Source organism: Ahaetulla prasina, chromosome 2 (assembly GCF_028640845.1).
Source record: "Ahaetulla prasina isolate Xishuangbanna chromosome 2, ASM2864084v1, whole genome shotgun sequence".
NCBI lineage: Eukaryota > Metazoa > Chordata > Lepidosauria > Squamata > Colubridae > Ahaetulla > Ahaetulla prasina.
In genome coordinates, this window is record NC_080540.1 from 221680518 (window position 1) to 221708268 (window position 27751).

Sequence of the window (27751 nt, forward strand, 5' to 3'; positions counted from 1 at the left end):
AGGAATTTTTAGAAGAAGCTCTAGACTTTCAAACCTCTGTTATAGATCAAAAATTTACGGAGCTTGAAGAGGAAATATCTCAAATAAAAGATATTATTGAAACTAGGAATAAGGATATAAGGGAAGATGTGGTGGCAGTATTTCAAAGGTTGTTTGATTACACGGTTCAGTTGGATGGAAGAGTGGAAGAAATTAATCAAGCTAATGTGAATTTGGAAAATAAAATAGAGGAGGTCCAGACAAAGATGAACAGGGCAGACGAAGAATTGGTTTTGCTGCAATATAGATCGATGGAGTTTGCCCTGAGAGTGAGAGGTCTCAAAGAAAATAAGCGTGAAAATCTAAAAGATATTTTTGCAGATGCTTTTGCACATATATTTGAAGAACAACCAGCAGAATTTGTAAATCAAATCGAAAAAATTTATCGTGTTAACTCCTGGGTTGCCAGACAGAGACAGTTACCAAGAGATGTTGTTATCTATTTTACAAGTAGGAGGATTCGGAATGAAATTTTACAAGTATTTTATAAAAATAAAATTCAAATATTAGGACAAGAGATATTAGCGTTCAAAGAAATTCCTTCTAAAATGTTAAGATCTAGAAAGGAATTTACTTTCTTGGTGGATGAACTTAGAAATCGTCAGATGCAGTTTAGATGGGATGTTCCAGCTGGACTAACAGTAAATTATAAAGGAGGAAAGTATCGTCTTAACACAGTTTTTAAAGAAAGAGATTTTTATACTAACGTATTAAAGGCTGGAAGTCCACCACAGCTAGAAGTTAAGATGGGAAGCGAAGTAGAGATTGGAAAAAAGTGGGAAAAGGAAGTAAAGCACACACAATTTAAAGCTGGGATGGCAATTGCTGAAGAAGAAACACTGGAAAAAGTAGAGTATTTAAATGAGCAAAGATTGATTCGAATAGATATTAAACGAAAAGAACAAAGAGTAAAAAAGCAGCAATATCAAGCGAAAAGAGTTTCTTTTTATGGGAAAGGGTAAATCATAACTGAAATTTTTGAATATATTTAAAAAGTATTGTGTATATGTTTAAATTGTGAAGAAGTATTTGTAGTAATGTTATTTGAATTGGGAATATAAGGTGTTGATAAAAATAGAATAAGGAATGGAATTAGTTAAGTTTTATAAAATGTTTTGTAGATGATCTGGAATTTAAATGTAATGTTATTTGAGTATATATGGTGGATTTGTTAAAAACTAAGTTATTCTGGATAAAAATTGATTAAGGGTTATATAAGGTGTTGATAAAAATAGAATAAGAAATGGAATTAGTTAAGGACTGTATGATAAAAGAGGAAATTGGGCTAAATGTTAAATTTATATAAGTTAAAAATTTAAGAGGAAAACTTTGTAAAATGTCTTAGAGATGATATCTAGATTCTAAATACTGGGGTGTATGTATTTGAAACTATAACTTAAATGTTGGAGATCTGGTTGGGCTGATACTATGTATTATTATATATGGTGGATATATAAATTTGGTGGATTATACAAACTATTTTGAAGAAGAAGATAATGTTTAAGGGCGTAAATTGATTTTAAATTAAATATTAGTAGCTAGATTACTGGCAGCGTATTATTGGAAGATGGAACATTTGCCTATCATTGAAGACTGGACGCTAAAAGTAATGAACTTACTGGAGAAGGCAGGAATTTCAGCGTACCAGAAAGACTATCCACAAGAAAGATATATATTGGAAAGGAGAAGATGGATCGACTATTTTTAAAACAAATATTGGATTAAGAACTACCAAATAGCCTATGAATGAATAGAATGTACTTTATATTTTCTTTTTTTTTTTTTCTTTTTCTTTACTATGGAGAAGGGGAGTTAAGGTTCTAGGGGATGGATGGGAGTCTATGGATAGTTAGTGTATTCTAGCTTATGATTGTTAGATATTATACCCTGTATATTGTTCTGGGCAGTCTGGGGGTGGGGTGGGGGGATTGGGTGAAGGTGGGAAGGGGGAGGGGAAAAGGTGAGGGTTGGTGGGAGGAGGAGGAGGAGGTAAAAAAAATTTTTGTAAAACTTTTTTAATTAAAAATTTTTTTGAATCCCACCACTGTGTAGAACTAATAACAACATTTAGGCTACTGAGATCTAAGGACAGCAGTTTGCAAATTATAGTTTTATAGGGCCTCTGGTGGCTCAACAGACTAATGCAGTCTGTTATTAACAGCAGCTGATTGCAATTACTGCAGGTTCAAGTCCCACCAGGCCCAAGGCTGACTCAGCCTTCCATCCTTTATAAGGTAGATAAAATGAGGACCCAGATTGTTGGGGGCAATAAGTTGTCTTTGTATATAATATACAAATGGATGAAGACTATTGCTTGACATAGTGTAAGCCGCCCTGAGTCTTCGGAGAAGGGCGGATATAAATGCAAATTTACAAAATATTTTGAAGAAGAAACACTGGAAAAAGTAGAGTATTTAAATGAGCAAAGATTGATTCGAATAGATATTAAACGAAAAGAACAAAGAGTAAAAAAGCAGCAATATCAAGCGAAAAGAGTTTCTTTTTATGGGAAAGGGTAAATCATAACTGAAATTTTTGAATATATTTAAAAAGTATTGTGTATGTGTTTAAATTGTGAAGAAGTATTTGTAGTAATGTTATTTGAATTGGGAATATAAGGTGTTGATAAAAGTAAGGAATGGAATTAGTTAAGTTTTATAAAATATTTTGTAGATGATCTGGAATTTAAATGTAATGTTATTTGATTATATATGGTGGATTTGTTAAAAACTAAGTTATTCTGGATAAAAATCGATTAGGGGTTATATAAGGTGTTGATAAAAATAGAATAAGAAATGGAATTAGTTAAGGATTGTATGATGAAAGGGGAAATTGGGCTAAATGTCAAATTTATATAAGTTAAAAATTTAAGAGGAAAACTTTGTAAAATGTCTTAGAGATGATATCTAGATTCTAAATACTGGCGAGTATGTATTTGAAACTATAACTTAAATGTTGGAGATTTGGTTGGGCTGATACTATGTATTATTATATATGGTGGATATATAAATTTGGTGGATTATACAAACTATTTTGAAGAAGAAGATAATGTTTAAGGGCGTAAATTGATTTTAAATTAAATATTAGTAGCTAGATTACTGGCAGCGTATTATTGGAAGATGGAACATTTGCCTATCATTGAAGACTGGACGCTAAAAGTAATGAACTTACTGGAGAAGGCAGGAATTTCAGCGTACCAGAAAGACTATCCACAAGAAAGATATATATTGGAAAGGAGAAGATGGATCGACTATTTTTAAAACAAATATTGGATTAAGAACTACCAAATAGCCTATGAATGAATAGAATGTACTTTATATTTTCTTTTTTCTTTTTTTTTCTTTTTCTTTACTATGGAGAAGGGGAGTTAAGGCTCTAGGGGATGGATGGGAGTCTATGGATAGTTAGTGTATTCTAGCTTATGATTGTTAGATATTATACCCTGTATATTGTTCTGGGCAGTCTGGGGGTGGGGTGGGGGGATTGGGTGAAGGTGGGAAGGGGAGGGAAAAGGTGAGGGTTGGTGGGAGGAGGAGGAGGAGGTAAAAAAAATTTTTGTAAAACTTTTTTAATTAAAAATTTTTTTGAATCCCACCACTGTGTAGAACTAATAACAACATTTAGGCTACTGAGATCTAAGGACAGCAGTTTGCAAATTATAGTTTTATAGGGCCTCTGGTGGCTCAACAGACTAATGCAGTCTGTTATTAACAGCAGCTGATTGCAATTACTGCAGGTTCAAGTCCCACCAGGCCCAAGGCTGACTCAGCCTTCCATCCTTTATAAGGTAGATAAAATGAGGACCCAGATTGTTGGGGGCAATAAGTTGTCTTTGTATATAATATACAAATGGATGAAGACTATTGCTTGACATAGTGTAAGCCGCCCTGAGTCTTCGGAGAAGGGCGGGATATAAATGCAAATTTAAAAAAAATAGTTTGGAACATGTATCATTTCTCAGCTCGGATAGAGAACTTGCATTCTCTATAAAAGAGAGAGTTTCTCCTTTGAAATTTGCTGCTAAATCAAGAAATAAAATATCAGGGAAAACTATAGGGGAGCAATTGACTGAACTGTTGAATGGAAGGAGGTGGTGGAGCTGGGTGGAGAAAGCCTATGCATTCGAAGGATGTATTGCTGGAATAAGGGAATGAAACTGCAGGAAGGAACAGGAAGGGCCCAAGACTTTTTGCCAAAAAATAATTGCTTAGTATGAATATTTGTAGGCATCTTTAGAACATCCTTATCACAAAGCTTTTATATTATGGACATTTTCAAGCCAGCAGCTGTCTGGCAGGCAGCTTTGCCAGCGAGACTTTTAATGTGGATGTTTCTTACAAAGAAAAATACAGGCTGACCAGAAAGACTGGAATTTCAGCTTCCCCCTCCCCATTTCCTTGGATTTCTTCTCCCCCCACTCCAGCTGCAACTCTTTTAAACAAGGCATTATTGGGTCAGTGCCTCATTTTACCCTTCCCAAGCTAGTGGCGTCTTTGGCTAGAGCAAGAAAAGGACATGGCTACCTGTAAGTACTATTTGTTTTTTGGTTCTTTCTCTTTCTGATTCAGTTGCTTTGTGTAATAATTGAGTAGTACAATGTCATATTTGCAGAATAACATAATGTCTTGTAAATGCTCAAGTTTCATAGAATGGAAGTTTTCTTAAACCGTATGCATGAGAACAGTTTTTGGGATGAAAGTAAAAATCTGATGGTGACTGGGGAAAACAATATTGTAACAAAATGCCATTAAAGAAAGTTGTGGCATCAATTCTCTTGCCTTAGTAGTTTATGTTGTATAATGAAACTCTGGACACAACATGTCTTAAACCATCTACTTCTTGTCCTGACTGCCTCATTCTGCCTTTATAAAACTTGGAAAAAGGAAGATTGTGTCTTTTCCCACTGTTCTCAGCATGGGAGAAACTGAGAAACATATTTTACACAATATGTTTAACCTGCTGAGCAGTGCAGTATCTCATGCTTTTCATTAAACAAGATTGCAAATCTTGTGGAGCCTTGCAGTATGTTTACTAGGAACTTGTAGTATATTTACTAGGAACAGTTTAACTTTCTAAGCAATTTAACATGCTTTAACAGGACAAATTTTGAACCCCAATCAAAAATATTTTTGCAACTTTTAAAATATTATAATAAAGGAAAGATTCAGTAATGACTGGCAAAGAAATAGAACACATCTCATTGAATTGATTGGCTTATACAATTAGTGTAAGGTTGTAAAAGAAAAATAAATGGGACTTATAAATTGAATAAATAAATAAAATTATGTTATGGTTTTAAGATGCCAACTAAATCCAAGATTTTAGGAAATAGCTTCCTGCTCATTATTGAAATGAGCATGATCTACAATCCAGCACACACACTGCTTAATATATTAATGATTTTAATGAGATTTACGTTGCAATCTTAAATTAACTGATTAAAGAATAAATCTCATCAAACTCAGCAGGAGTCTGTCTTTTAACTTGCTTAGAACTGAATTGCCCAATATCTCAACTGCAAAGGATTTTCCCCCTGGATTGTAAAAATTCCTTTGTCTGTCTGAAGACCATTTTGCATCTATCATGCTGTTAACTTTTTATTCTTTATTTTCCAGCAAATGTTTTCTTTTTTTCTGAACGGATTTTTTAAAACCTAGAAAGTTATAATATTTCCGTGTATATTTAGTCAGCAATGAGATACACCTTGTAGAATTCATCTGTAAGACCTGGAGTCTTCAGCTTAGTCCATTTTTCTCTGTAAAGTATTAAATAGCTTTCAGATTTGTGGTTCTGTTTTAACATCCTCCTACACTCATAAAGAACACAATAAGTAAAGAAGAAGTTGCAAGATCAAGTTACTTTTGTCTTTGGGGAAGACATTTGGAAATAATATTCAGTTTTCAGAATTCTTACAGAAGGAAAATAGTGACAAAACATTTTGAGAGTGTGATTTGCATTTTCTTCTGGTGAGTGCCTTTCCAGAAAGATTAAATTAGTTTCATCTCTGCAAATTTATCTGCTTTTCCAACAGTCAGTAATTTTAAATCTTCAGTTTGACTGTCTTTTTCTGAGATGTGAGGAGGGTTAATTTCCTTTACATACCTCTTTGAATGTTAAAAGAAAAAAAAAATTATTTCCAACAGAGAAGTGAAATATGCATAGTTTTGCAGTTGCACTACCATAGTTACAGGGTTAAAAAGAAAGTTGCTACTTTTTTTTTTTTTATTTACATTTATATCCCGCCCTTCTCCCAAGACTCAGGGCGGCTTACATTGTGTAAGGCAATAGTCTCATTCTATTTGTATATTTATATACAAAGTCAACTTATTGCCCCCCCAACAATCTGGGTCCTCATTTTACCTACCTTATAAAGGATAGAAGGCTGAGTCAACCTTGGGCCTGGTGGGACTCGAGCCTGCAGTAATTGCAAGCAGCTGTGTTTAATAACAGGCTTCTTACAGCCTGAGCCACACCGCGGCCCTGAGCCAAACTTGCTGCCCTGATATGAAACACGTTCATTGGAATCAAGCACCACATTTTTACTTAAGTAAACAAACTTTTAAACAAGAAGGGTAACAAAGTGAATATGTATACAACTAGCTCCCTGGTAGCTATGGAAGGTTTTTTTAAAAAAAAAAGATAAGAAAAAAGAAAAAGGATAAAGAAAAGGAGCATAAGCCAAAATTTTGGTGCCAGATCTATTTGTGCTACTCCACCCCCCTCCCTTATATCCTTGGTTCTAGGAATTTGTGGGGAGCAGAGGGTAAGTGGCGGAAGTGATGAATTCTGCATTGTGATCTTGTGATACAAACTCAGCTCATAAACTATAAAAGGCTACTAGAAGTTTGTATCGTAATGTCATGATGCATATTTCAGTGGTGCATTTCTATTGGTTCTTCCCGGTTTGAGCGAACCGGTAGTGGCAGCGGCGGGAGGCTCCGCCCACCCATCCGGATGTCATCATGGACAGTCTGCGCATGCGCAGAAGGGCCACAGGTGCTCACAGTTCCAAACCAGTAGCGAAGGTAAGTGGAACCCACTACTGGCATATTTCATTATTTTGCCACACTTCTAGCTAGGAATGGATGTCTCAGGTGGGTGTGCTTAGAGTTTCCTGAGCTTCAGGGATTTGGTTTTCAGCCCGGATATCTATGTTCTAGTAAAAGTATTGACCGTACAGGTTTTATTTTCTCTATATGTAATGGTCTGTGAGACAGGAGAAAGATCCACAGCTAGATATTGGTCATACAAAAGATATCTCAGCCCAAGGAATGAAGATAAGGAAGGCATCTCAGAAGGGACCCTCCCTAGTTCTGTAGGAAGTAAAGGCAAGGGAGGGGGAACTACTTTTGAGACTTGCAAGATTCTGTTACTTGTAACTGTACAATTAATACTCATGGTTTTAATTTCCTGACTATCTCAGAAAGCTGACACTAAGGTAAAGGGCCATGGTAAAACAAATCTAACAGCTGGCTGTTAGAAATTCTCTTTTGACTTCCTATTAAACCCAATTTTAAGCTTTTATTCTTGACAGTAGGCATGTCTGCAGAGATTTAGTGGCCTGTTTGACAACAAGGGAGAGAGACTTCCAACGTTTTTTAAACCATCTTAATAAAATGTTTTGCTTAGATTGCAATACTTATAGTCCTGCCTGTGGCAGATTTTCAAAGGCTTCAGAAAAATTGGCTGAGAAGGTGAATTGTCAGCTGTGTTTCTTTTGATTTTTAGATAAACATTCCCTGCTAAATACAGGTAAGATAAGAGGATTTGTGTTTTTTTTTATAAAGAGCGCCTTATATTTCAAAGAAAGCAAAACAACCTTCACCAAATGCTTTGGAAGTCATCTTGTTGCTATCTTTGTTCTTTTAAAGTTCATGTTATATCGTTGTGCTGAAGTTGTCTTTTTTAAAGTGGTCTGCCTCAATTACTTATTCCCAAAGAAAAATACCTGCAGGCAAAATTCAACTCTGTACGGGCTCATCCCTACTTCTTCATCCACTTCTTCAGCTGGGAGACCTGAGGAGATTTGTGCTTAGATTTCCTTGATCACAAATCCAATCCTCTGTGCAATCTGAGGTCCCAACTAAACCATTCAGCGCGGGAAGTATATGTGTGTTTGAATCATTGCTCGATCTTTGGTCTTAAAAGCAATCCAGCTCTTGCTTGACCTACTTCAATTCCTAATTAAATGAAAACCTGAATAGGCCCAAAAGCTTTCCTTGTAGACAGGGACTACTGTGAAAAAACATAGAAAGCTCCTTTTCTTGCATGCTGAGTGCTCAGCTTACGGTAATGGGAAAAGCACTGGGGCGTGGAATAGAATGGGAGGCAGAGACTCCAATGCACTTCCATACCTGTAGCCTGGTAGATGGGCAACTCAACAGGTAGCTCAACTCTTGTTCAAAGCAACTGACTACATATGTCCTGGTGTAGGTTAACCTGATGCGGGTTAAAAAGACAATCCCCACCATACATTAAAGAGAGTGATTAATGTTTGGAAATGATGCTCTATAGCTCGAGAAACAAAGTCAGGGACATCATCCAATCACTTTTATTAATTTGTCCTGCACCAAATCTGAAAAGGCATCACCAGTTGATGCTCTTCTTCCTGAGATATAATGCTGTTTGGGAATCAAATCAATGCAATTGATGATTGAATACAGTTCTGCTGACTCAAGGATTAGATTATGGGTTGGATTAGGGACTTTTAAATTCTATAGATATCAGTAGTATAGAAGGAGCATTTTTCATAAATAGCAGTATTTTGTCAATAGTGAGTATCCCTTGTACCCTTCAACTAAGTGAAAAGTATTTCATGAACTCAGATTGTATATTGGACTATACATATCTCTGAGTCTATGCAGGGAAATGATGATGAACTGACATGAATCCTTTATTACTTTTATATCTTCACTTCAGGTATAACGTATAGATCCTTGCTCTGCAACGCTTGTACTGAAATCAGTTAACTGAAAACTGTGAGGGATAGGATAGTGATATTATGTTTATTGGTTAAAATGGGGCTCTGCGTATGCGCAAGATGGCTGCTTAACCGGGAGATCGGGAGGACGACGATCCGGTGAAGTGGGGGATGGCGACGCTCAGGCGGCCTGCCGAGCAGCCTACGCCCCCCGGCTAGGTTATTACCATCTGAGCAGCCGTGAGAGGGGTCTTGGGACCTCCTTGGACTCACGGCTGCCGAGACCGAAGCCGGGGAAGAGCGAGCTGCGAACGGCGGCCATTTTACTACTCGGCCGGGCGGGAGCCGAAGAAGGAAACAGCTGGGCATGGAGGAAGGACGCCGGTACCTAGGTGGCCTGCCGAGCGGTTTCGCCCCCCGATCCGGTATGTCAGCTTTCGGGCAGCCGGGGGAGAGGTCTGGGAACCTCTCTGGACCCCCGACTGCCGGGAACGAGGCCGAGGGATGGGCGAGCTGCGGATGGCAGCCACTGGGCTACGGACGAGGCTGCGGCTTGGATTTGGCTGTTGGAAGCCGCAGCCGGGTTTTTCCCCCCGTTTCGTTGCTTTCTTGGCATCTGACGTCTTCGGATGGTTTCTGGGCTCTCCAGCTCTTCTTGACTTCCCCTGACCCCCTCTGGACTTGGTGGAGGGGCCTAGGGTGAAGGGCTGTGAAAGATCCCTCTTGTGGCCCCCACCGGAGGTGTCCTGGCCTAGCTTGGCCTAGCTTGGCCTGGTCAGGCCTAGCGAGGCCTGCCTCTTCTCGGACTAGGAGTTGCATTACCATCTGCAACATGGGTCAGCTGCATTTGTCATCTTGCACTTTATATGGCCGGCTGGAGTTAGGGGTTATGGCCATTTTTGGGACTGTCCGGGAAGGTGATTGGGGACCGAATGGTGTATTGGGGCCCTACTCTGCAACATCTTTTGAGGAAACATCTATTTTGGAAATCTCGGAGACGCCACGAACGGGGGAGATGAATACCACCTCTATTAGGATGGATTTTAGGACTGAGCTTTCCGCAGAGTCACAATAACTTTTTACTATCAGACTGCATCTGCGACTTATACCAGCTTGTACCAGCTTTAAGCCAGCCACCATCTGAAGACATTTTGGAAGATGGGTATCCACTTGGACTTGGCATTACATCCTGCCACCCCAGACATTACATTGCTACCTCACGTCGTCTTCTCTCTCCTGTTTATGCTTTTAACCTATTTATGCGATATTCTGCCTTAGAACTCTTGCGCCTGCGAGGTGCCCCCGCCTCGCAGGAATGGCCCGCCGCATTATCAAGGGCCGGCCTCAATGACGGGTCCTGGGACCCACAGAGGTGGCATGCGAAAAAAAAGAGCCTTTGGGGGTTTTTAGATAGGGCTTTTTTAAGGGGTGGGAGGGTTAGGGCGGGCGTTGGGGGTAGCCCGTCGGGAGGGGAGCCAGTCCTTGCGCGTGCTCGTGACGGTTCTTTAATAGGTTCGGAGGTTAGGGGGGGAGATTGCGTTCCTGTTGGTGAGGGTGGCCCGATTTTCACGGTAAGTGGGAGGGGCAGATATGGCGGAAGGGGGGGATCATATCATTCTGGGGGGGCGCGCGCCCGATGTTTGCAAGCGGTTGCGCGCCCCGATCCCTCGTCCTTTTCCCGTTCCCCGGATGGTCAAGACCCCCAGAGCCTGGGCCTGCGGCTGATGTTATGCAACGCACGGTCCGTAGTTAATAAGGCCCCCCTAATATATGACCTTATCCAGGGGGGCGCTGCGGACCTTATAGGCGTTACGGAAACCTGGCTGGGCACGGAAGGGGGTGTGCCCCTTGTGGAGATGTGCCCGCCGGGTTTCCGTGCATTCCATCAGCCGAGGGCTCAGGGTAGGGGTGGGGGGGTGGCGGTTGTGATTAGAGAGTGCCTAGAGCCGAGGGAGACCACTGTACCTCAGATTGCCGGGTGCGAATCCCTCTTTGTGAGATGGGGTCATAGGTGCCAGATGGGTTTGCTGATCACGTACCTGGCTCCTTGCTGCGTGACAGCTGCCCTGCCCGAGCTCCTGGAGATGCTGGCCGGGGTGGCAGTTGAGACCCCCAGACTTTTAGTCATGGGGGACTTTAACTTGCCATCGTCCGGCTCGTCATCGACGGCAGCTCGGGAGTTCATGGCTTCCATGACGGCCTTGGACCTGACCCAAGTAGTTGATGGCCCTACTCACATTGGGGGTGGCACTCTGGACCTGATTTTTGTCTCTGGTCAGTGGTCGAGAGATCTGGACTTAAAGGAAATAGTCACTGAACCTTTGTCATGGTCAGATCACTCTCTCCTTCGTCTGGACTTTCTGACCGCCATTCACCACCGCAGGGAGACGGAGCCGACACGTTGGTTCCGTCCCAGGCGCCTGGTGGGCCCCGAGGGGGTCCGGACGGGGCTTGGGCCATTTCCTGAGGGTCTGGCTCACGGCTCGGCTGAGGAACTTGTTGCGGCCTGGGAACGGGCCGCGGCGGGGGCCTTAGACCGTGTCGTGCCTTTGCGGCCTCTGACCCGGCGCAGGTCCCAACCGGCTCCTTGGTTCTCCGAGGAGCTGAGAGGGATGAAGCGCCGGAGAAGACGCCTAGAGAGTTCCTGGAGGTCCAGCCGTTCAGAAGCTGATCGGACACTAGTGAAGTCCTATACTAGGGCTTACCTAGTGGCATTGAGGGAAGCGAGGCGTAGCTACGCCTCCTCCCTCATTGCATCGGCAGATAACCGCCCAGCCGCCCTGTTTCGGGTGACCCGCTCCCTCCTACACCAGGGGGAGCGGGATGACCCGTTGCAGGGACGTGCTGAGGAGTTTAACGGTTATCTATACGATAAAATCGTTCAGCTTCGGGATGGTTTGGACCAAGATTGCGGTGATACGGGTGAGACGGCTGAGGGTGGTCTTGGTGACATTTTATGGGATGAGTTTGACCCTGTCGCTCCCGAGGACATGGACAGGTTGTTAGGGAGGCTGAATGCCACCACGTGTTTACTGGACCCGTGCCCCTCCTGGTTGGTGCTGGCCACGCAGGAGGTGACACGAGGCTGGCTCCAGGCGATTACGAGCGCTTCCTTGGTGGAGGGTGTCTTTCCGGCCGCCTTGAAAGAGGCGGTGGTGAGGCCCCTCCTCAAGAAGCCTTCCCTGGACCCGGCTGTTTTAGGTAATTATCGTCCGGTCTCCAAACCGCCGCGGCGAAGGTTGTAAAGAATATGGTGGCATATCAGTTTCCCTTGCACCTGGATGAAACTGTCTATCTAGACCCGTTCCAGTCCGGTTTCCGGCCCGGTTACAGCACGGAGACGGCTTTGGTCGCGTTGGTGGATGATCTCTGGAGGGCCAGGGATAGGGGTTGTTCCTCTGCCCTGGTCCTATTAGACCTCTCAGCGGCTTTTGATACCATCGACCATGGTATCCTGCTGCGCCGGTTGGAGGGATTGGGAGTGGGAGGCACCGTTTATCGGTGGTTCTCCTCCTATCTCTCCGACCGTCGCAGTCGGTGTTGACAGGGGCAGAGGTCGGCCCGGGCGCCTCACTTGTGGGGTGCCGCGGGGATCGATCCTCTCGCCTTCTGTTCAACATCTACATGAAGCCGCTGGGTGAGATCATCAGTGGGTTCGGTGTGAAGTACCAGCTGTATGCGGATGACACCCAGCTGTACTTTTCACACGGACCACCCCAACGGCTATCAAGTGCTGTCCCGGTGTCTGGAGGCCGACGGGTCTGGATGGGGAGAAACAGGCTCAAGCTCAATCCCTCCAAGACAGAGTGGCTGTGGATGCGGCATCCCGGTACAGTCAGCTAAATCATGGCTGACCATCGGTGGCGAGTCATTGGCCCCGATGGAGAGGGTGCGCAACTTAGCGTCCTCCTGGATGAGCGGCTGTCTCTAGAAGATCATTTGACGGCCGTCTCCAGGAGAGCGTTCTACCAGGTTCGCCTGGTGCGCCAGTTGCGCCTTTCTGGACCGGGAGGCCCTATGCACGGTCACTCACGCCTCGTGACGTCTCGCCTGGATTACTGCAACGCTCTCTACATGGGGCTTCCTTGAAGGGCATCCGGAGGCTACAGTTAGTCCAGAATGCGGCTGCGGGTGATAGATGGAGCCCTCGTGGCTCCCGTGATAACACCCATCCTGCGCAGGCTGCACTGGCTACCTGTGGCCTTCCGGGTGCGCTTCAAGGTTTTGGTGACCACCTTTAAAGCGCTCCATGGCATAGGGCCGGGTTATCTACGGGACCGCCTACTGCGACCAGATACCTCTCACCGACCCGTGCGCTCTCACAGAGAGGGACTCCTCAGGGTGCCGTCAGCTAGGCAGTGTCGTCTGGCGACACCCAGGGGAAGGGCCTTCTCTGTGGGGGCTCCCGCCCTCTGGAACGAACTCCCCCCAGGACTCCGTCAACTTCCAGATCTTCGAACCTTCCGTCGCGAGCTCAAGACTCATTTATTCATCTGTGCAGGACTGGCTTAGATTTTTAGATTTTAAATTTAGAGGGGTTTTAAATTGATTTTAATATTTATATTTCTATTTTTAATAATTGGTATTATTAATTATTGGCATTAGAATAAGTTTTTTAATGATTATTTTAATTTGTATATTGACGTTTTTATATGCCTGTAAACCGCCCTGAGTCCTTTGGGAGATAGGGCGGTATATAAGTTTAAATAATAAATAAATAAATAAATAAATAAATAAAAAAACACCTTGTAACTCTTTCATTTTTCTTTTCAACATTTTTTAAAAAGAAAATTTCCCAAAAGGCAATGAGACAAAATGGGATGGTATCGCTTCAGAATTCCAGATTGTACAGTAACAATCTGCAAGCCTGGAACTAGCTACACAATTAACAGTTGTGTTCAGGCAACAGTTAGTCATGAGATATTAGCCTTTTTGAGTGATTAGTTTTGTGCCATCAAGTTCTTTTCAACTCATGATGACTACATACGTTTTTGTCCATGATGATCCATCTCTAACATGTTTTTTTCAGATCTTCCAACTAAATCCATTTAACCTTCTCCTCTTTCCTTCCATCTTTCCCAGCTTTAGAGTCTTCTCTGGAGAGTTAGGTCTTTGTATAATGGTCCAGAGTAGGATAAATCGATCCTAGTCATTTGTGCCTCACATGAAAACTCTGGATTGATCTGTTTACTGGGCTGTTTAGAAGATTCTCTGGACTTCAAAGGTGTCAATACTCTTCCTATCTAGATATATTGACTTTGTTTATAGATATTATAGGTTTATACATAGATATTAAAGTGTTTCAAAGTCAATTTTATTCTGCTGGAATTTTAAGATGCACACAGCTTGTAGGAGGACCAGCTGCAAACATGATTTTTTTCCTCTCTGTGGCACTCACCCTACCAAAAAATTGTTTCAACAGGCAGAACACCTGCAGCAAATAATGGCTGAGAAGATAGCTGTTTTCTTAAAGAAAAATGAAATGTGCATTTTTGTGGGGAAATAATAAAGCATCATTTAGCTTCACTAGGTATAAAAAGTATTCTTATTTATTTTCTTACGGTTGCCAACAAAAACATTTTATTTCTTTTACTTTTCTTCACCCAAAGCATAAGAAAGCTTATTTCCCTAAATTTATATTTTCTATGCAGAACTGCTCAATGTGACATTATAACAGATGATTATAAATCACCTCATGAAACCGAGCACAAAATTTAACTAATGCCCAGTTGCCAAGTCATGGTTTTATAAGATGCTATGTGGAGTTTGTTTTTTTTCTTACAATGAAAAAGGACTCTGTTTTAACTGAATATAAAGCATCTGTGTGCCATCAGAGTATTTTGGCTCCTCATCATTATATAATTAAAAGATATCCCAAGGCTTCTGAAAAGGATCTACCTCAATTATAAATCCTTTTTAGAAGCCTTAGGCTTTCTTTTAATTATATAATGATGAAATGCATGAAAAATACACTACTTATTTTTGCTACAGAGAAAAAGTACAGTGAAAGATAAACCCATTTTCCATCCTTGGTTCAATATACAAAACATATTTCTTGAAAATATTAATTCAACATTGATTTACATATCCACATTCACTACTTCTGGACAAGAAAGGCCTAAATATGAGAGTCAGTTGCCATAGATAAATATGATCAATCAATATCATGATCATTAGTTTTATATTTTTTTGGTAATTTGGTATAGACAGTGCCTTACTTCTGTGGTTATCGTGGACAGACAATTGCTCCATCCACCTGTAAAAGAGTGATTGCATATAAAACCTATAAAAACCATCACTTGATGACTACCAGTTGACCAGAGGTGGGTTTCAGCAGGTTCTGACCAGTTCTGGAGAACCAGTAGAGGAAATTCTGAGTAGTTCGGAGAACCGGTAGTAAAAATTCTGACTGGCCCCACCCCTATCTATTCTCTGCCTCCAGGTCCCAGCTGATTGGGAGGAAATGGGGTTTTGCAGTAACATTCCCCTGGATTGGGGAGAGAATGGAGATTTTACAGTATCCTTCCCCTGCCACGCCACCAAGCCACGTCCACCAAGCCACGCCAAGCCCATCAAGCCCAGAGAACAGATAGTAAAAATTTTTGAAACCATTGCTATTGACATATCTTTTCACCTCTGTAATGGTAAACAACTGGGTGAATGACAGACATCATTAAATGCTTTCATATGTTTTGTAGTGAGACAGGAGTCTGTAGGAAAGATCAAGATGGCAACCACACTGCTTTGTGAACAAAGCTTTGCCTGTTTTTTATATATGGTACATTTGGTGTATGGTACATTAAAAAACAAACAAATGGAGTTTCAATCACACCGTTGCGGCCCCCATCTTGACTCCCCCCCCCAATACTGTAAGGCCTTTCTCATTTGATGGGTTGGCATTGGCTAGGCTTCGGAAGTGTTCACTATAATTCATTCATTCAATTCATTCATACAATTCATTCATTCATTCATTCATTCATTCATTCATTCATTCATTCATTCATTCATTGGCATAACTTTTGTATCTCATGTACCTCATGTAAGTAGGACACAGGCATTTTCTATAGAGCTAGGCTTCTATGTTTGGTGGCAAACCTTAAATTCATTAAATCACTGCTCCAGCCCATCATCTAGATTACTGTTTCTCGACCTTGGCAACTTGAAGATGTGTGGACTTCAACTCCCAGAATTCTCCAGCCAGCAAGGCTGGCTGGGGAATTCTGGGAGTTAAAATCCACACATCTTCAGGTTGCCAAGGTTGAGAAATACTGATCTAAATATAAAAGAAGCAGAGATATGCTAGAACTATTTGCTGTGCTCCTCTAAAACTCTACTCTAAATCATTCTACTAGAAAAAGATTGTTTCTTAAAATGGTATGAAATAAAAAACAGGGGTCAGAGAGTTTTCATATTTTTATTTGTTTATTTAACAATTCAATTTTATTAAATTTATATGCTGCCCATCTCACCGATAAGGCGGTTCTGGGTTGCTTACAAATGATAAAAAAGATAAATATAGAAACAGTTATAAAAAGTTATATAAGAGCTAAGACTAAGGAAATGGATCGCATGAGGGGGATACGTTCTTCTTATCCCATTAACCATCTCCAACAAGGAGCATGCCATCACACTCCCAAGCCACCTGGCAAAACCAGGTTTTTGGGCTCCTCTGGAAGGCCAGGAGGATGGGATCAGATCTCATGTTGGATGAGGCTCTTCTCCTCGATTTCAGTTCTTGCAAGGCCGGGGAAGACCGATTACCAGTCCTGCTTGAAGGGTCGCTGATGCAGCTGCCATCATGCTTGCTATAGCCCATGGCTGCCGCCATCCATGACGAGGGCCCCAAAGCCTTAGAGGCATTCACCACTACTGCAGGTCCCGCTATTGCAGCGGATGCTTCCAACACCATCACCACTGCCCAGTGAGAGGAGGGGCCGGAAACAGTTGAGCTTCGGGGACTCCCAATATTAGAAGCCTACCCTGGCGAACTCGACAAGCCAAAGGGGAGGTGCCCTGTGATGCCATGTCAGATACCTTAGATGGTGGAGCGCATCTAGGCTGGGGGGTGGAGCTACAGGGTGGAGTTACGGGGTGAGTGGGTAACTTTAAAAGGTGGTGGGGAGCACTGCACAATAGCGCTGACAATGCTTCATTCTTCACAGGTGTTTGTTAGATCGTGCCAGAGCGGAGGATAATGCACTCTACGACACAGGCAGCTCTCGTTTGGAGTCTTATTTTCCTGCTCCATTCCGGAACCTGACACTCAATTCTGCCAGTCAGAATTCCATAGCAGATGGGGTTTGAAGTAAGCCCCTTCCACTGAAGGTGGTAGGGCAGGCTAGTCCCATTGGGGCGATACAGCTCTTCAGATACCCTGGATCCAGTGGTGGGATTCAGCCAGTTCGCACCAATTCGGAAGAACCGGTTGTTAACTTTCTGATCAGTTTGGCAAACTGGTTGTTGGAAGAAATCATTAGGGCAGAGAACCGGTTGTTAAATTACTTGAATCCCACCACTGCCTGGATCCATGCCATAAAGAGCTTTAAATATTATTATATTCTATATCATATCATATATCATACGTACTTTCCAGGTACTGTACGTCCTTGCATAATTTTTATTTGTACATTGATTTGTATATGAGTTATTTCTATACTGATTATGAAAGCTTTCCAAAGATTTCTGAAGATATGTGATCTCACAGACATGACCAAATTTAATCAGCATTCAATGATGAAAAGTTTTACTGATCATCATGCTACTCTTTAAACATACTGAAGTATTCCTGGAGTTTATCATCTGCATGTCAGTATGCCCACCCATCCCAAGATTTAATAAATAACAGGTATAACATTAAGATAATCTTGGCTTTACATTGGAAAGTTGATTCAAAAGTTTAAAGGAGAAAGGAGTATTAGATATGTTCACCACATTGAATTATAAAAATAATAAAGGTCCTTTATAAATAAAACAATATTTAACACTTTCAGAAAATACTTATCCCATTGTGTGTGCATTTTTTCTCTTTCCATCTAGATTTTGGAAAAATACGTTCACCATTCTGACGGTTGGAATTGATCCATATATTTATTAACCTGAGGATACTGTCAAAGATCTCCTGGTTTTGTTATGCAGGACATATCCCTAATTAAAAAAAAAACCATACCAGACGCTGTAACCTGGAACCATTGACTAAGTGTTGAAATTTTTATGTTGTTTAGTTTTTGGAAAGGATTAAGAAAACACCTCATTGCACAAGGTGCTTTTTCTTTGGAAACACTATGGAAAACATTTGGGTTCTGTTGCTCTTTGCACTGAATCTGACAACCACCTGCTCCACCTTTGTCAGCATCAACCAGGGACTAAAAGTGATGAGAGGTCAATCTGTCTTCCTGTCACAAAATGAGTTGCAGTTTTCCATCCCCAGAGAGAAAGATACGTGCAAAATAGAAGTGGTAATGAATGAGCCAATCTCCCAGAGAGTTGGGAAGCTGACTCCACAGGTACGTGGGTTTCAACTGTAATTGTGTTGTGATTATTGGATGAGATGAAGTCTATTTAAAGCTGATGTTATTTGACAAGGTGGAGTGCTGAGCTCTATCTGAATTTCTGTCTGGGAATGATATTTTATGGCTAATGAAAAGTGCATGAAACTTGAGAATGATAGCCATTCAGTAAAACAAATATTAATCTAAAAAGACGTTCTACTTAGATAATGGAATATATGGATGATCTCGGGGAACAAGAGGAAGAGATGCTGCCTAGGAAATGATGAGATAAGTTTCAAGCTTGAGAGATGTCCAATATGATCTTTGGGCATTCCAGATATAACACCATCCAATTCAGGGATGAAATCCAGCAGGTTCTGTCAGGTTCTGGAGAACTGGTAGTGCAAATTTTGAATAGTTCAGAAAACTGGCAAATGCCACCTCTGGCTGGCACCAGAGTGGGGTGGGAATAGATACCGTATATACTCGAGTATAAGCCGAGTTTTTCAGCACGTTTTTTGTGCTGAAAAACGTCCCCTCGGCTTATACTCGAGTATATACGGCTTATACTCGAGTTTTTTTTTTTCTTCTTTTTTTCACATTATACCGGATGGTGCAAACTTGGCGGGCTTTTGCATTAGCGCGGGGAAGCCCTGCCGGTGCAGTGAGAGGGCGGGGCGGGGGGGCCGCCAGCCTTCTCGGCTGAGGGAGGGAGGCTTTCCCTGACCGGTAGCTGCCTCATTTCCCTCCCTCGGCTTATACTCGAGTCCCCAGTTTACCCCAGTTTTTTGGGGTAAAATTGGGGACCTCGGCTTATACTCGGATCGGCTTATATTCGAGTATATACGGTATTTGCAATATCCTTCCACCAGGAATGGGGAGGAAATGGGGATTTTGCAGTATCCTTCCCCTGGAGTGGGGTGGGAATGAGGATTTTGCAGTATCCTCTCCCTGCCATGCCCACCAAGCCACACCCACAGAACCGGTAGTAAAAAAAATTGGACTTCACCACTGATCCAATTTCACGTATGGATCCAACATGAGATAGGAAAAAGCAAGAAATTCCTTCTCCTGTCGCCTAACATGGGAAAAATGCAAATGCATGCTAAGTTTATCCCTATAGGTATGAGAGGGCATTTTCAGGAATGGGAGAATATTATGAAGAGTTATTGCCACTTTAATACAAATCAGTGGAGGGATTTGGGGGAGACAGTCTGATGGTATTTGCAGTCACGCAGGTTTGGGGGCAGAAGTATTGATCATTGAAATCAAATTTTCATTCTTATTCTCTCTCTCTCCCCCCACCCCACCCCGGCACGTTATAGTGAAAGATGGTTGGGATTTGGGGAGGAACGTTGTGGAGATCACAACACCTCCTTGATTGCATATAAAAGCTCCATGGTATTCAGAACTGAGACTAAATTCAGAGCTATCTATTTTACTCTAAGTACTATAAATGAACATCACTTCCAAATTAAACTGTTTTGCAAATTTTAGAAAGCGTCCAGAGGTGGGTTGCTACCAGTTCGCCACAGATTGGGCGAACCGATAGCGGCGACGGGAGGCTCCACCCACCCGCCCGGACACTTCTGTGCATATACAGAAGTGTTGCGCCCACGCACGCCCACGAGTGAACTGGTAGCGACGGGTTTTGAAACCCGCCCCCAAAAGAGTCCCGCGTTTATCCAAATGCTCTTCTCAGAATTCTAATGGAGGGAAGGAAAAGGATTTCGAGGGGACCACATGCTGTTAAAACAAACAAGTTGTACAAGGGATATACAGAAAGCAAACACACTGAGCCACAGTGCTATAAATTTAAATCACATGTGGCCTTTTGTGATCTTTCAGCATTTATTTCTTCTGTACTTACCACCCACACACAAACTGCTACATGCTCAAGATGCGCGCATAGTAAGTATGGAGTTGTATTCATTGTAATGTAACCCCTGAGCAACAATTCAAAAAGTCTAGCATAGATTGAATGCGTTTTGTTAACAATTTACAATGAATTGCTTTGAGGAATTTAATTTGATTTAAACCAGAAGTTTATCTCTTATTCACAAACTTCATGTTTAATAAATGATGGCACCTAGCAGGATGACATTCATTCAATTGCTCCCATATCCAATCCTGTCCATACAATCCTGTTCTGCTGTGAGTGGATTTATGTGCATACATGCATTATTATCTGTTTTTATAGCTGTTTGTTCATTATTGCACCTTGATCATATCTATTGGACAAATAAGGTGTGTGTGTGTGTGTGTGTGTGTGTGTGTGTGAAACTTCTTAATCGCCCATCTACCAACCTGCCTTCCATTGAGAACCTGTATACTGCACGAGTCAAAAGGAGGCCTGTGAAAATATTTACAGATCCCTTGCATCCAGGACATAAGTTGTTTCAACTCCTACCCTCAAAACGACACTGTAGAGCACCGAACACCAAGACAACTAGATACAAGAACAGTTTCCCCCCCCGAATGCCATCACTCTGCTAAACGGATAACACTGTCAGGCTATTCACATTAGGCTGCATTGCTATTGCTATTGATCTTTCTCGTCCTACCTGTCATCCATCTCCTCCCATCTGTGACTGCATGACTGTAACTTCGTTGCTTGTATCCTTACGATTTATATTGATACTGTTTCCTAGTATGATTTGATTGCTTATGGTACCGTATGACTGTCACTGGGTATTGTGCCTTGTGACTCTTGACGAGTATATCTTGTCTTTTTATGTACAGTGAGAGCATATGCACCAAAGAGAAATTCCATGTGTTTCCAATCACACTTGGCCAATAAAGAATTCTGTTCTATTCTATCTCCCCCATAGAGTTGCTCCATCTAGCAGCTGTCACTATATAAAGAAGCATTACTGTAGTTCTCAATGAGTCATCCAGCTTATTATTTGTTGCATGTTTGAAATGGTTAAAAAAAAATACATGGATCATGCGCTGAATTGAAAAGGAAAAATACATATCTGGGGAATCAACAAATTTACATTTGCCTACCTATTGCCATTGTTAAGGCCACACTTTCCTTACCAGGAAGTATGTGTTTGAATACAGGTAGTCCTTGACTTACAACCATGTGTTTAGTGACTGTTTAAAGTTACAATGGCACTGAAAAAAAACACACAACCATTCCAGCATCCCCATGGTCACATGATCAAAATTCAGATGTTTAGCAAGTGGCTCATATTTATGATGGTTGCAATGTCCCAGGGTCGTGTGATTGTCTTTTGTAACCTTCTTACAAGCAAAGTTAATGGGGCAGCCAGAATCATTTAACAACTGTGTCATTAACAATGGCAGTGATTCACTTAACAACTGTGGCAAGAAGACTCATAAAATGGGTCGAAGCTCACTTAGCAACTATTTCGCTTAGTAACAGAAACTTTGGGCTCAATTGTAGGCGTACGTCAAGGACTGTATGTTTGTTTCAGTTAGTTATATTTTGATTTTGAGATTTTAATTTTAATTTTCCCAAGCCAACTCAGCATAATACAATGACAACATTTGAATATAGCCATTAAAATCAAGCAATATCTATTTATTTATATAAGAAAAAAATCTTACCCCAAAACCGATTAATTTAAAAAGAAGCCCTCTGACATGACATAATTTGAAGAAGGCATGCCCCACCAGATCTCTGCAGGTATAACATTTTATAGTTGCACTGTCTTTCATGCTGTAATGCAATTAAATGTTACATTAAATATTAGTCCAGGATAAGACAGACCCCCCTCCCTCCCTCTTTCTTTCTTTCTCTCTCTCTTTCTCTCTCTCTTTTTCTCTCTCTCTCTCTGTAAGCAGACTAAGATATTAATGCCTTTCCCACTAAGTTTTTGGAAGCAGATGTCAACCAGGAAAGTTAATATTTATTTATCTCTAACATCCTGGATATTTTCCTGTCACATGAGATTGTATGAAAAGCAAGATTTATATGTCTAACAGACAAATCTTTTTAAAATAGAAAATCCTATGGGATTCTTGTTGTAGAAAGAAGCTCTTAAAGGCAGTATACTTGAAGCAAGGCTAGCACCAGAGTTTCATGGACATCAACTGGTTTCCTATTCCTTCAATTCCTTCAATTGGCCTGTTGCCCTCACCAACAAACTCCTCTTCTATGGCACCCAAATTTCTTCCTGGCCACTGATTCATCATTCACCAATCAGGTTTATGACTTCCTGGCAAGTGGCAATGCTTATCAACACCAACAATGCTGGCTGCTGCAATATATGGTCTTAGATAAAGCCAAAGTAGCACTTGGTTTTTGACTATTTTGGATGACCTCAAAATAATATTGAATGAATGTGATTCAACGAGAATTGAAACTGAACACATCTGGTGGGCATCAGGCCAGTGAAGGCAATGCTAGGAATTGTTATTTTAACCAGCAAAAGCTTCATTGTAGAAGAGCCTTTCCTATGATCTTGTTTCTGCCATTAAAGTGAGTAATGTGCTAGGGATGTGTGACAATTTAATTACATATTGTAATTGAAAAGTAGTTGAAGTGGAAATAAAAGCACAGGCAGACATTAATTAAGAAAAGATTTAGCTCTCCTTTGTTTTACTTGTTAAATATATAGACAATTATGGATGCCTGTTTGTATAAAAGGAAAACATATTAGGTAGCATAAAACAGATGTTTCTTTTTAACAAAGCAGATTGTGTCTATTTTATAATTGCTGTCTGTTTTGGGTAACAGTCCTGTTGAGAAGAAAGCTTTCATTATTTATCTCCCTTGTTATCAATTAAGAGGAAGAAGCAATGATGTCTTATGGAAAAAAGTATAATTTATTAATATCATGACTATTATTCTCTGATGGATAAGCAAAAGCTGTACAGATGTATCCTTTTGCATTAGAAGAGGCTGCATTCTCAAAGCTAGGAGTGGTTTGAAACAGGAGGTTTTAATTGCCTTTAATCTTTTCCCATCTATCTAAAGTCATTTTCACACACCAGCTCCTAATATGCTTTTTTAAAAAAAAACTAAAACTAATGTATGCTTATACTGAGTGAGGTGCACATCTGGTTTCTTTCAATTATTTCCTGCATTAGCTTGAGGACACATATGTATTTCTGAGTGTCATGCATAGGGGGAAAGGCATTGTTAATGGCTGGTTCTACCATTAACAGGATAAAGTTTTTGTCTTGGAGGAGAAATTTTGGAGTACCTTTAATTGGCAGTAAAGAAGAGTTCAGTTTTAATTTTGATTAGAGACTTCAGGTTTTTTTTGTCTTAGCCACAAAAACTTTTGAGAGGCATACTTGAGTGTGTGTGTGTGTGTGGGAGGGGTATATATATACATATACATATATATACATGGTGGCTCAGGGTCTAAGATGTTGAGCTTGTCGATTGAAAGGTTGGCAGTTCAGTGGTTCGAATCCCTAGTGCTGCCGTGTAGCGGGGTGAGCTCCCGTTACTTGTCCCAGCTTCTGCCAACCTAGCAGTTCGAAAGCACATAAAAAATGCAAGTAGAAAAAATAGGGACCACCTTTGGTGGGAAGGTAACGGCATTCCCTGTACCTTTGGTGTCTAGTCATGCTGGCCACATGACCACGGAGACGTCTTCGGACAGCGCTGGCTATTCGGCTTTGAAACGGAGATGAGAACCGCTTCCTAGAGTCAAGAATGACTAGCACATATGTGCAAGGGGAACCTTTACCAGTATTTTTCGGAGTATAAGACGCACCAGAGTACAAGATGCACCTTAGCTTTTGGGGAGAAAAATAAGAAAAAAAAAATTCTCAGGTATTCATCTGGCTAGCATCCTTAGAATTTTGATCACATGACCATAGGGATAATGCCATGGTCATAAGTCCCTTTTTTTCAGTGCCATTGTAACTTTGAACTGTCATTAAATGAACCATTGTAAATCGAGGACTCCCTGTGGTTTATAAAAGCTCAGAGAAAAGATTTTGGGGATTCAAAGGCTTACTCTAGATTTTCTCAACCTTCATTTTAATATAGAATATAGAATAGAATATTTTTATTTATAGACCGCCCTTCTCCCGAAGGACTCAGGGCGGTGTACAGCCAAGGGCCTCGGTGTGGCTCAGGCTGTAAGAAGCCTGTTATTAAGAACACAGTAGCCTGCAATTACTGCAGGCTCGAGGCCCACCAGGCCTAAGGTTGACTCAGCCTTCCATCCTTTATAAGGTAGGTAAAATGAGGACCCAGATTGTTGGGGGGGAAATAAATTGACTTTGTAAATATACAAATAGAATGAGACTATTGCCTTACACACTGTAAGCCGCCCTGAGTCTTCGGAGAAGGGCGGGATATAAATGTAAAAAAACAAAAAAAAAGAATAAAATACAGAAAGAAAACAATAATACAAAACTAAAAACAACCCTTAAAAAACCTATTTAATATGGCTACTTATAGATAAAATATTACCCTCTAAAATTTACAAAAAATTTAAAACCCGTAAAATCAATTTGATAATATAAAATTTAAGCGAGAATATGAAACTTGGTTTTTCTCCCTCATCATTTTCAAGAGGACTACTGGTACTTTTGCTTTTTCTAGTGTAAGAGAGGAATTCGCTTATCAATCTTCAGTTGTTTTGTGACTCTGCTGGCATTTGGGAGTCCTGAATTTGAATGAGTGAGATTCTTTTTCTTCACCATCCACATAATTGACAGAGATTTTCAGAGCATTTTTGATAACACAAATCTTGCTAGATACTGTATGACGGCATAAAAAGCAAGTCACCTAAAATTTTTGTAATTAATCAAAATAAATTAAGCATTAAAATAAAAACATGGAGGAGATGGCAAATCTGTTACTATTATAATACCCCCATAAGCAAAAGGAAAAACGTTCAACAAATACAAAATATCTTTAGCATAAGACCATGCAGCAGTAAGTGAATTTTGAATGTAAAATGTTGGCTTCGGTAATTATATTATTTCTCGAGTATCCATGTATTTAGAGGACTCAAAGTTCACCCCTTTAAGATTACTCTTTGGGTGGGAGGTGCCTTCAAGTCAGTGCTGACTCCTGTTGCTACAGTGTTCTTGGCAAGATTTTAGAAGGGGTTTGCCATTTACGTGCTTCCTAAGGCCGAGAGAAAGTGACTGGCCAAATGTCAGCCAGCTGGCTCTGTAGCTAAGATGGGACTAGAACTCATAGTCACCGGGTTTCTAGCCTCGTGCCTTAACTACTACACCAAAATGGCTTTCTACTATGACATCTTCAAGATGTTTATAAATTATAAAGGGGACAGTTACTTCAAAAATGTTCACAGATTCAGTGGAGAGCCGCACTTACTTTTCTTCCTCACAGTTTAAACCAGGGGTCTCCAACCTTGATCCCTTTAAGACTTGTGGACTTCAACTCCCAGAGTCCCTCAGCCAGCAAAGCTGGCTGAGGAACTCTGGGAGTTGAAGTCCACAATTCTTAAAGGGATCAAGGTTGGAGACCCCTGGTTTAAAATATGTCTCTTTCTCTTCTAACATGGGACTTGCTAGAGGATTGATGGGTTTTCCTAAAACATGAATAAATGATTTTTAAAATATCTGATTTCAAGTTAGATAGGGATAATCTGACCATGAAGGAGAAATGACTGAATTCAGGAGAAAATTTTTTCTTTGACAAAGCAAAAGCAGTAATCTACAGTAGGGGTCTCCAACCTTGGCCCCTTTAAGAGGTGTGGACTTCAACTCCCAGAGTTCCTCAGCCAGCTTTGCTGGCTGAGGGACTCTGGGAGTTGAAGTCCACACGTCTTAAAGGGACCAAGGTTGGAGACCCCTGGTCCAGGGAGTCCTTCCACAATTATCAGTTACTAAAGTTTAAATTTTACAATTTTCTAAATAATTCAATAAAATCAGTATTCATTTTTGCACTTCAATTACATTGTTAGATTCCTATCTTTATCATGCATGATTTAATTGTGAAAATCTCATCTACGTTGTAATACATCCTTCTCAATATATGAATGCATAATGATAAAAGAGAAATGTCTGTAATATAATATATATTATATATATATTATAATATAATATATATATTATATATTGGAAAAAAGAATCTAAACACTAAATACAAACTCGATGGACATTATCTTACAGATGACCCCCACCCTGTCAAAGACCTTGGAGTCTTCATATCCAATGACCTAAGTGCCAAAGCCCACTGCAACTACATCGCAAAAAAGGCATTAAGAGTTGTAAACCTAATCTTACGTAGCTTCTTGTCCAGAAACACTTCACTACTAACCAGAGCTTACAAAATATTTGCTAGACCAATTCTTGAATACAGCTCGCCTGTCTGGAACCCATACCACATTTCAGACATCAATACAATTGAATGTGTCCAGAAATATTTTACAAGAAGAGTTCTCCACTCCTCTGAATACAACAAAATACCTTATGCCACCAGACTTGAAATCCTGGGTTTAGAAAACTTAGAACTCCGCCGCCTCCGACAGGACCTGTGTTTAACTCATAGAATCATCTATTGCAATATCCTTCCTGTTGAAGATTACTTCAGCTTCAATCACAACAATACAAGAGCAAACAATAGATTTAAACTTAATGTTAACCGCTTCAATCTTGATTGCAGAAAATATGACTTCAGTAACAGAGTTGTTAATGCTTGGAACACACTACCTGACTCTGTGGTCTCTTTTCAAAGTCCCCAAAGCTTTAACCAAAAACTGTCTACTATTGACCTCACCCCTTTCCTAAGAGGTCTATAAGGGGCGTGCATAAGAGCACAAACGTGCCTACCGTTCCTGTCCTACTGTTTCCTTTCATTATATCCAATTTATATAGTTATTACATGCTTATACTCATATATATGCTTATATGTTGTATAGTTGCTTCATGCTTATGTATGCTGTTATGACAAATAAAATAAAATAATAAAACTATGTTCCTTCTTTAAACATATTCTTTATCTAACAGGTGTTTGATTGCCATTTTCTTCCCAATGAAGTCAAGTACACTCACAACGGATGCCCAATTCTTGATGAAGACTTTGTCATGCTAAGGCTATATAGGTAAGCAACACCTGAGTAGCATATGATTCAAAGGTATATGAAATACTGTATATCTCCATCCTTCTGTAGAGTTAATAAGAAAAAGGGCCTCTGTGGCTCAGACTGGTAAGACAGTCTGTTATTAACAGCAGCTGCTTGCAATTACTGCAGGTTCAAGCCCCACCAGGTCCAAGGTTGACTCAGCCTTCCATCCTTTATAAGGTAGGTAAAATGAGGACCCAGATTGTTGGGGGCAATAAGTTGACTTTGTATATAATATACAAATGGATGAAGACTATTGCTTGACATAG

General features: G+C 40.8%; 1 protein-coding gene across 1 annotated transcript in view; it reads left to right on the forward strand.

Moving 5' to 3' along the window:
- Positions 1 to 4386: 4386 nt before the first annotated feature.
- FREM1 (FRAS1 related extracellular matrix 1) overlaps positions 4387 to 27751 on the forward strand; it is a 111998-nt gene continuing 88633 nt past the window's right edge. Inside the window, exons 1-3 of the mRNA XM_058169048.1 lie at positions 4387 to 4564; positions 17996 to 18462; positions 27367 to 27461. Of these exons, the coding sequence (XP_058025031.1) occupies positions 18241 to 18462; positions 27367 to 27461 (317 nt within the window). The 5' untranslated portion in view covers positions 4387 to 4564; positions 17996 to 18240. The remainder of the gene's footprint in view (positions 4565 to 17995; positions 18463 to 27366; positions 27462 to 27751) is intronic.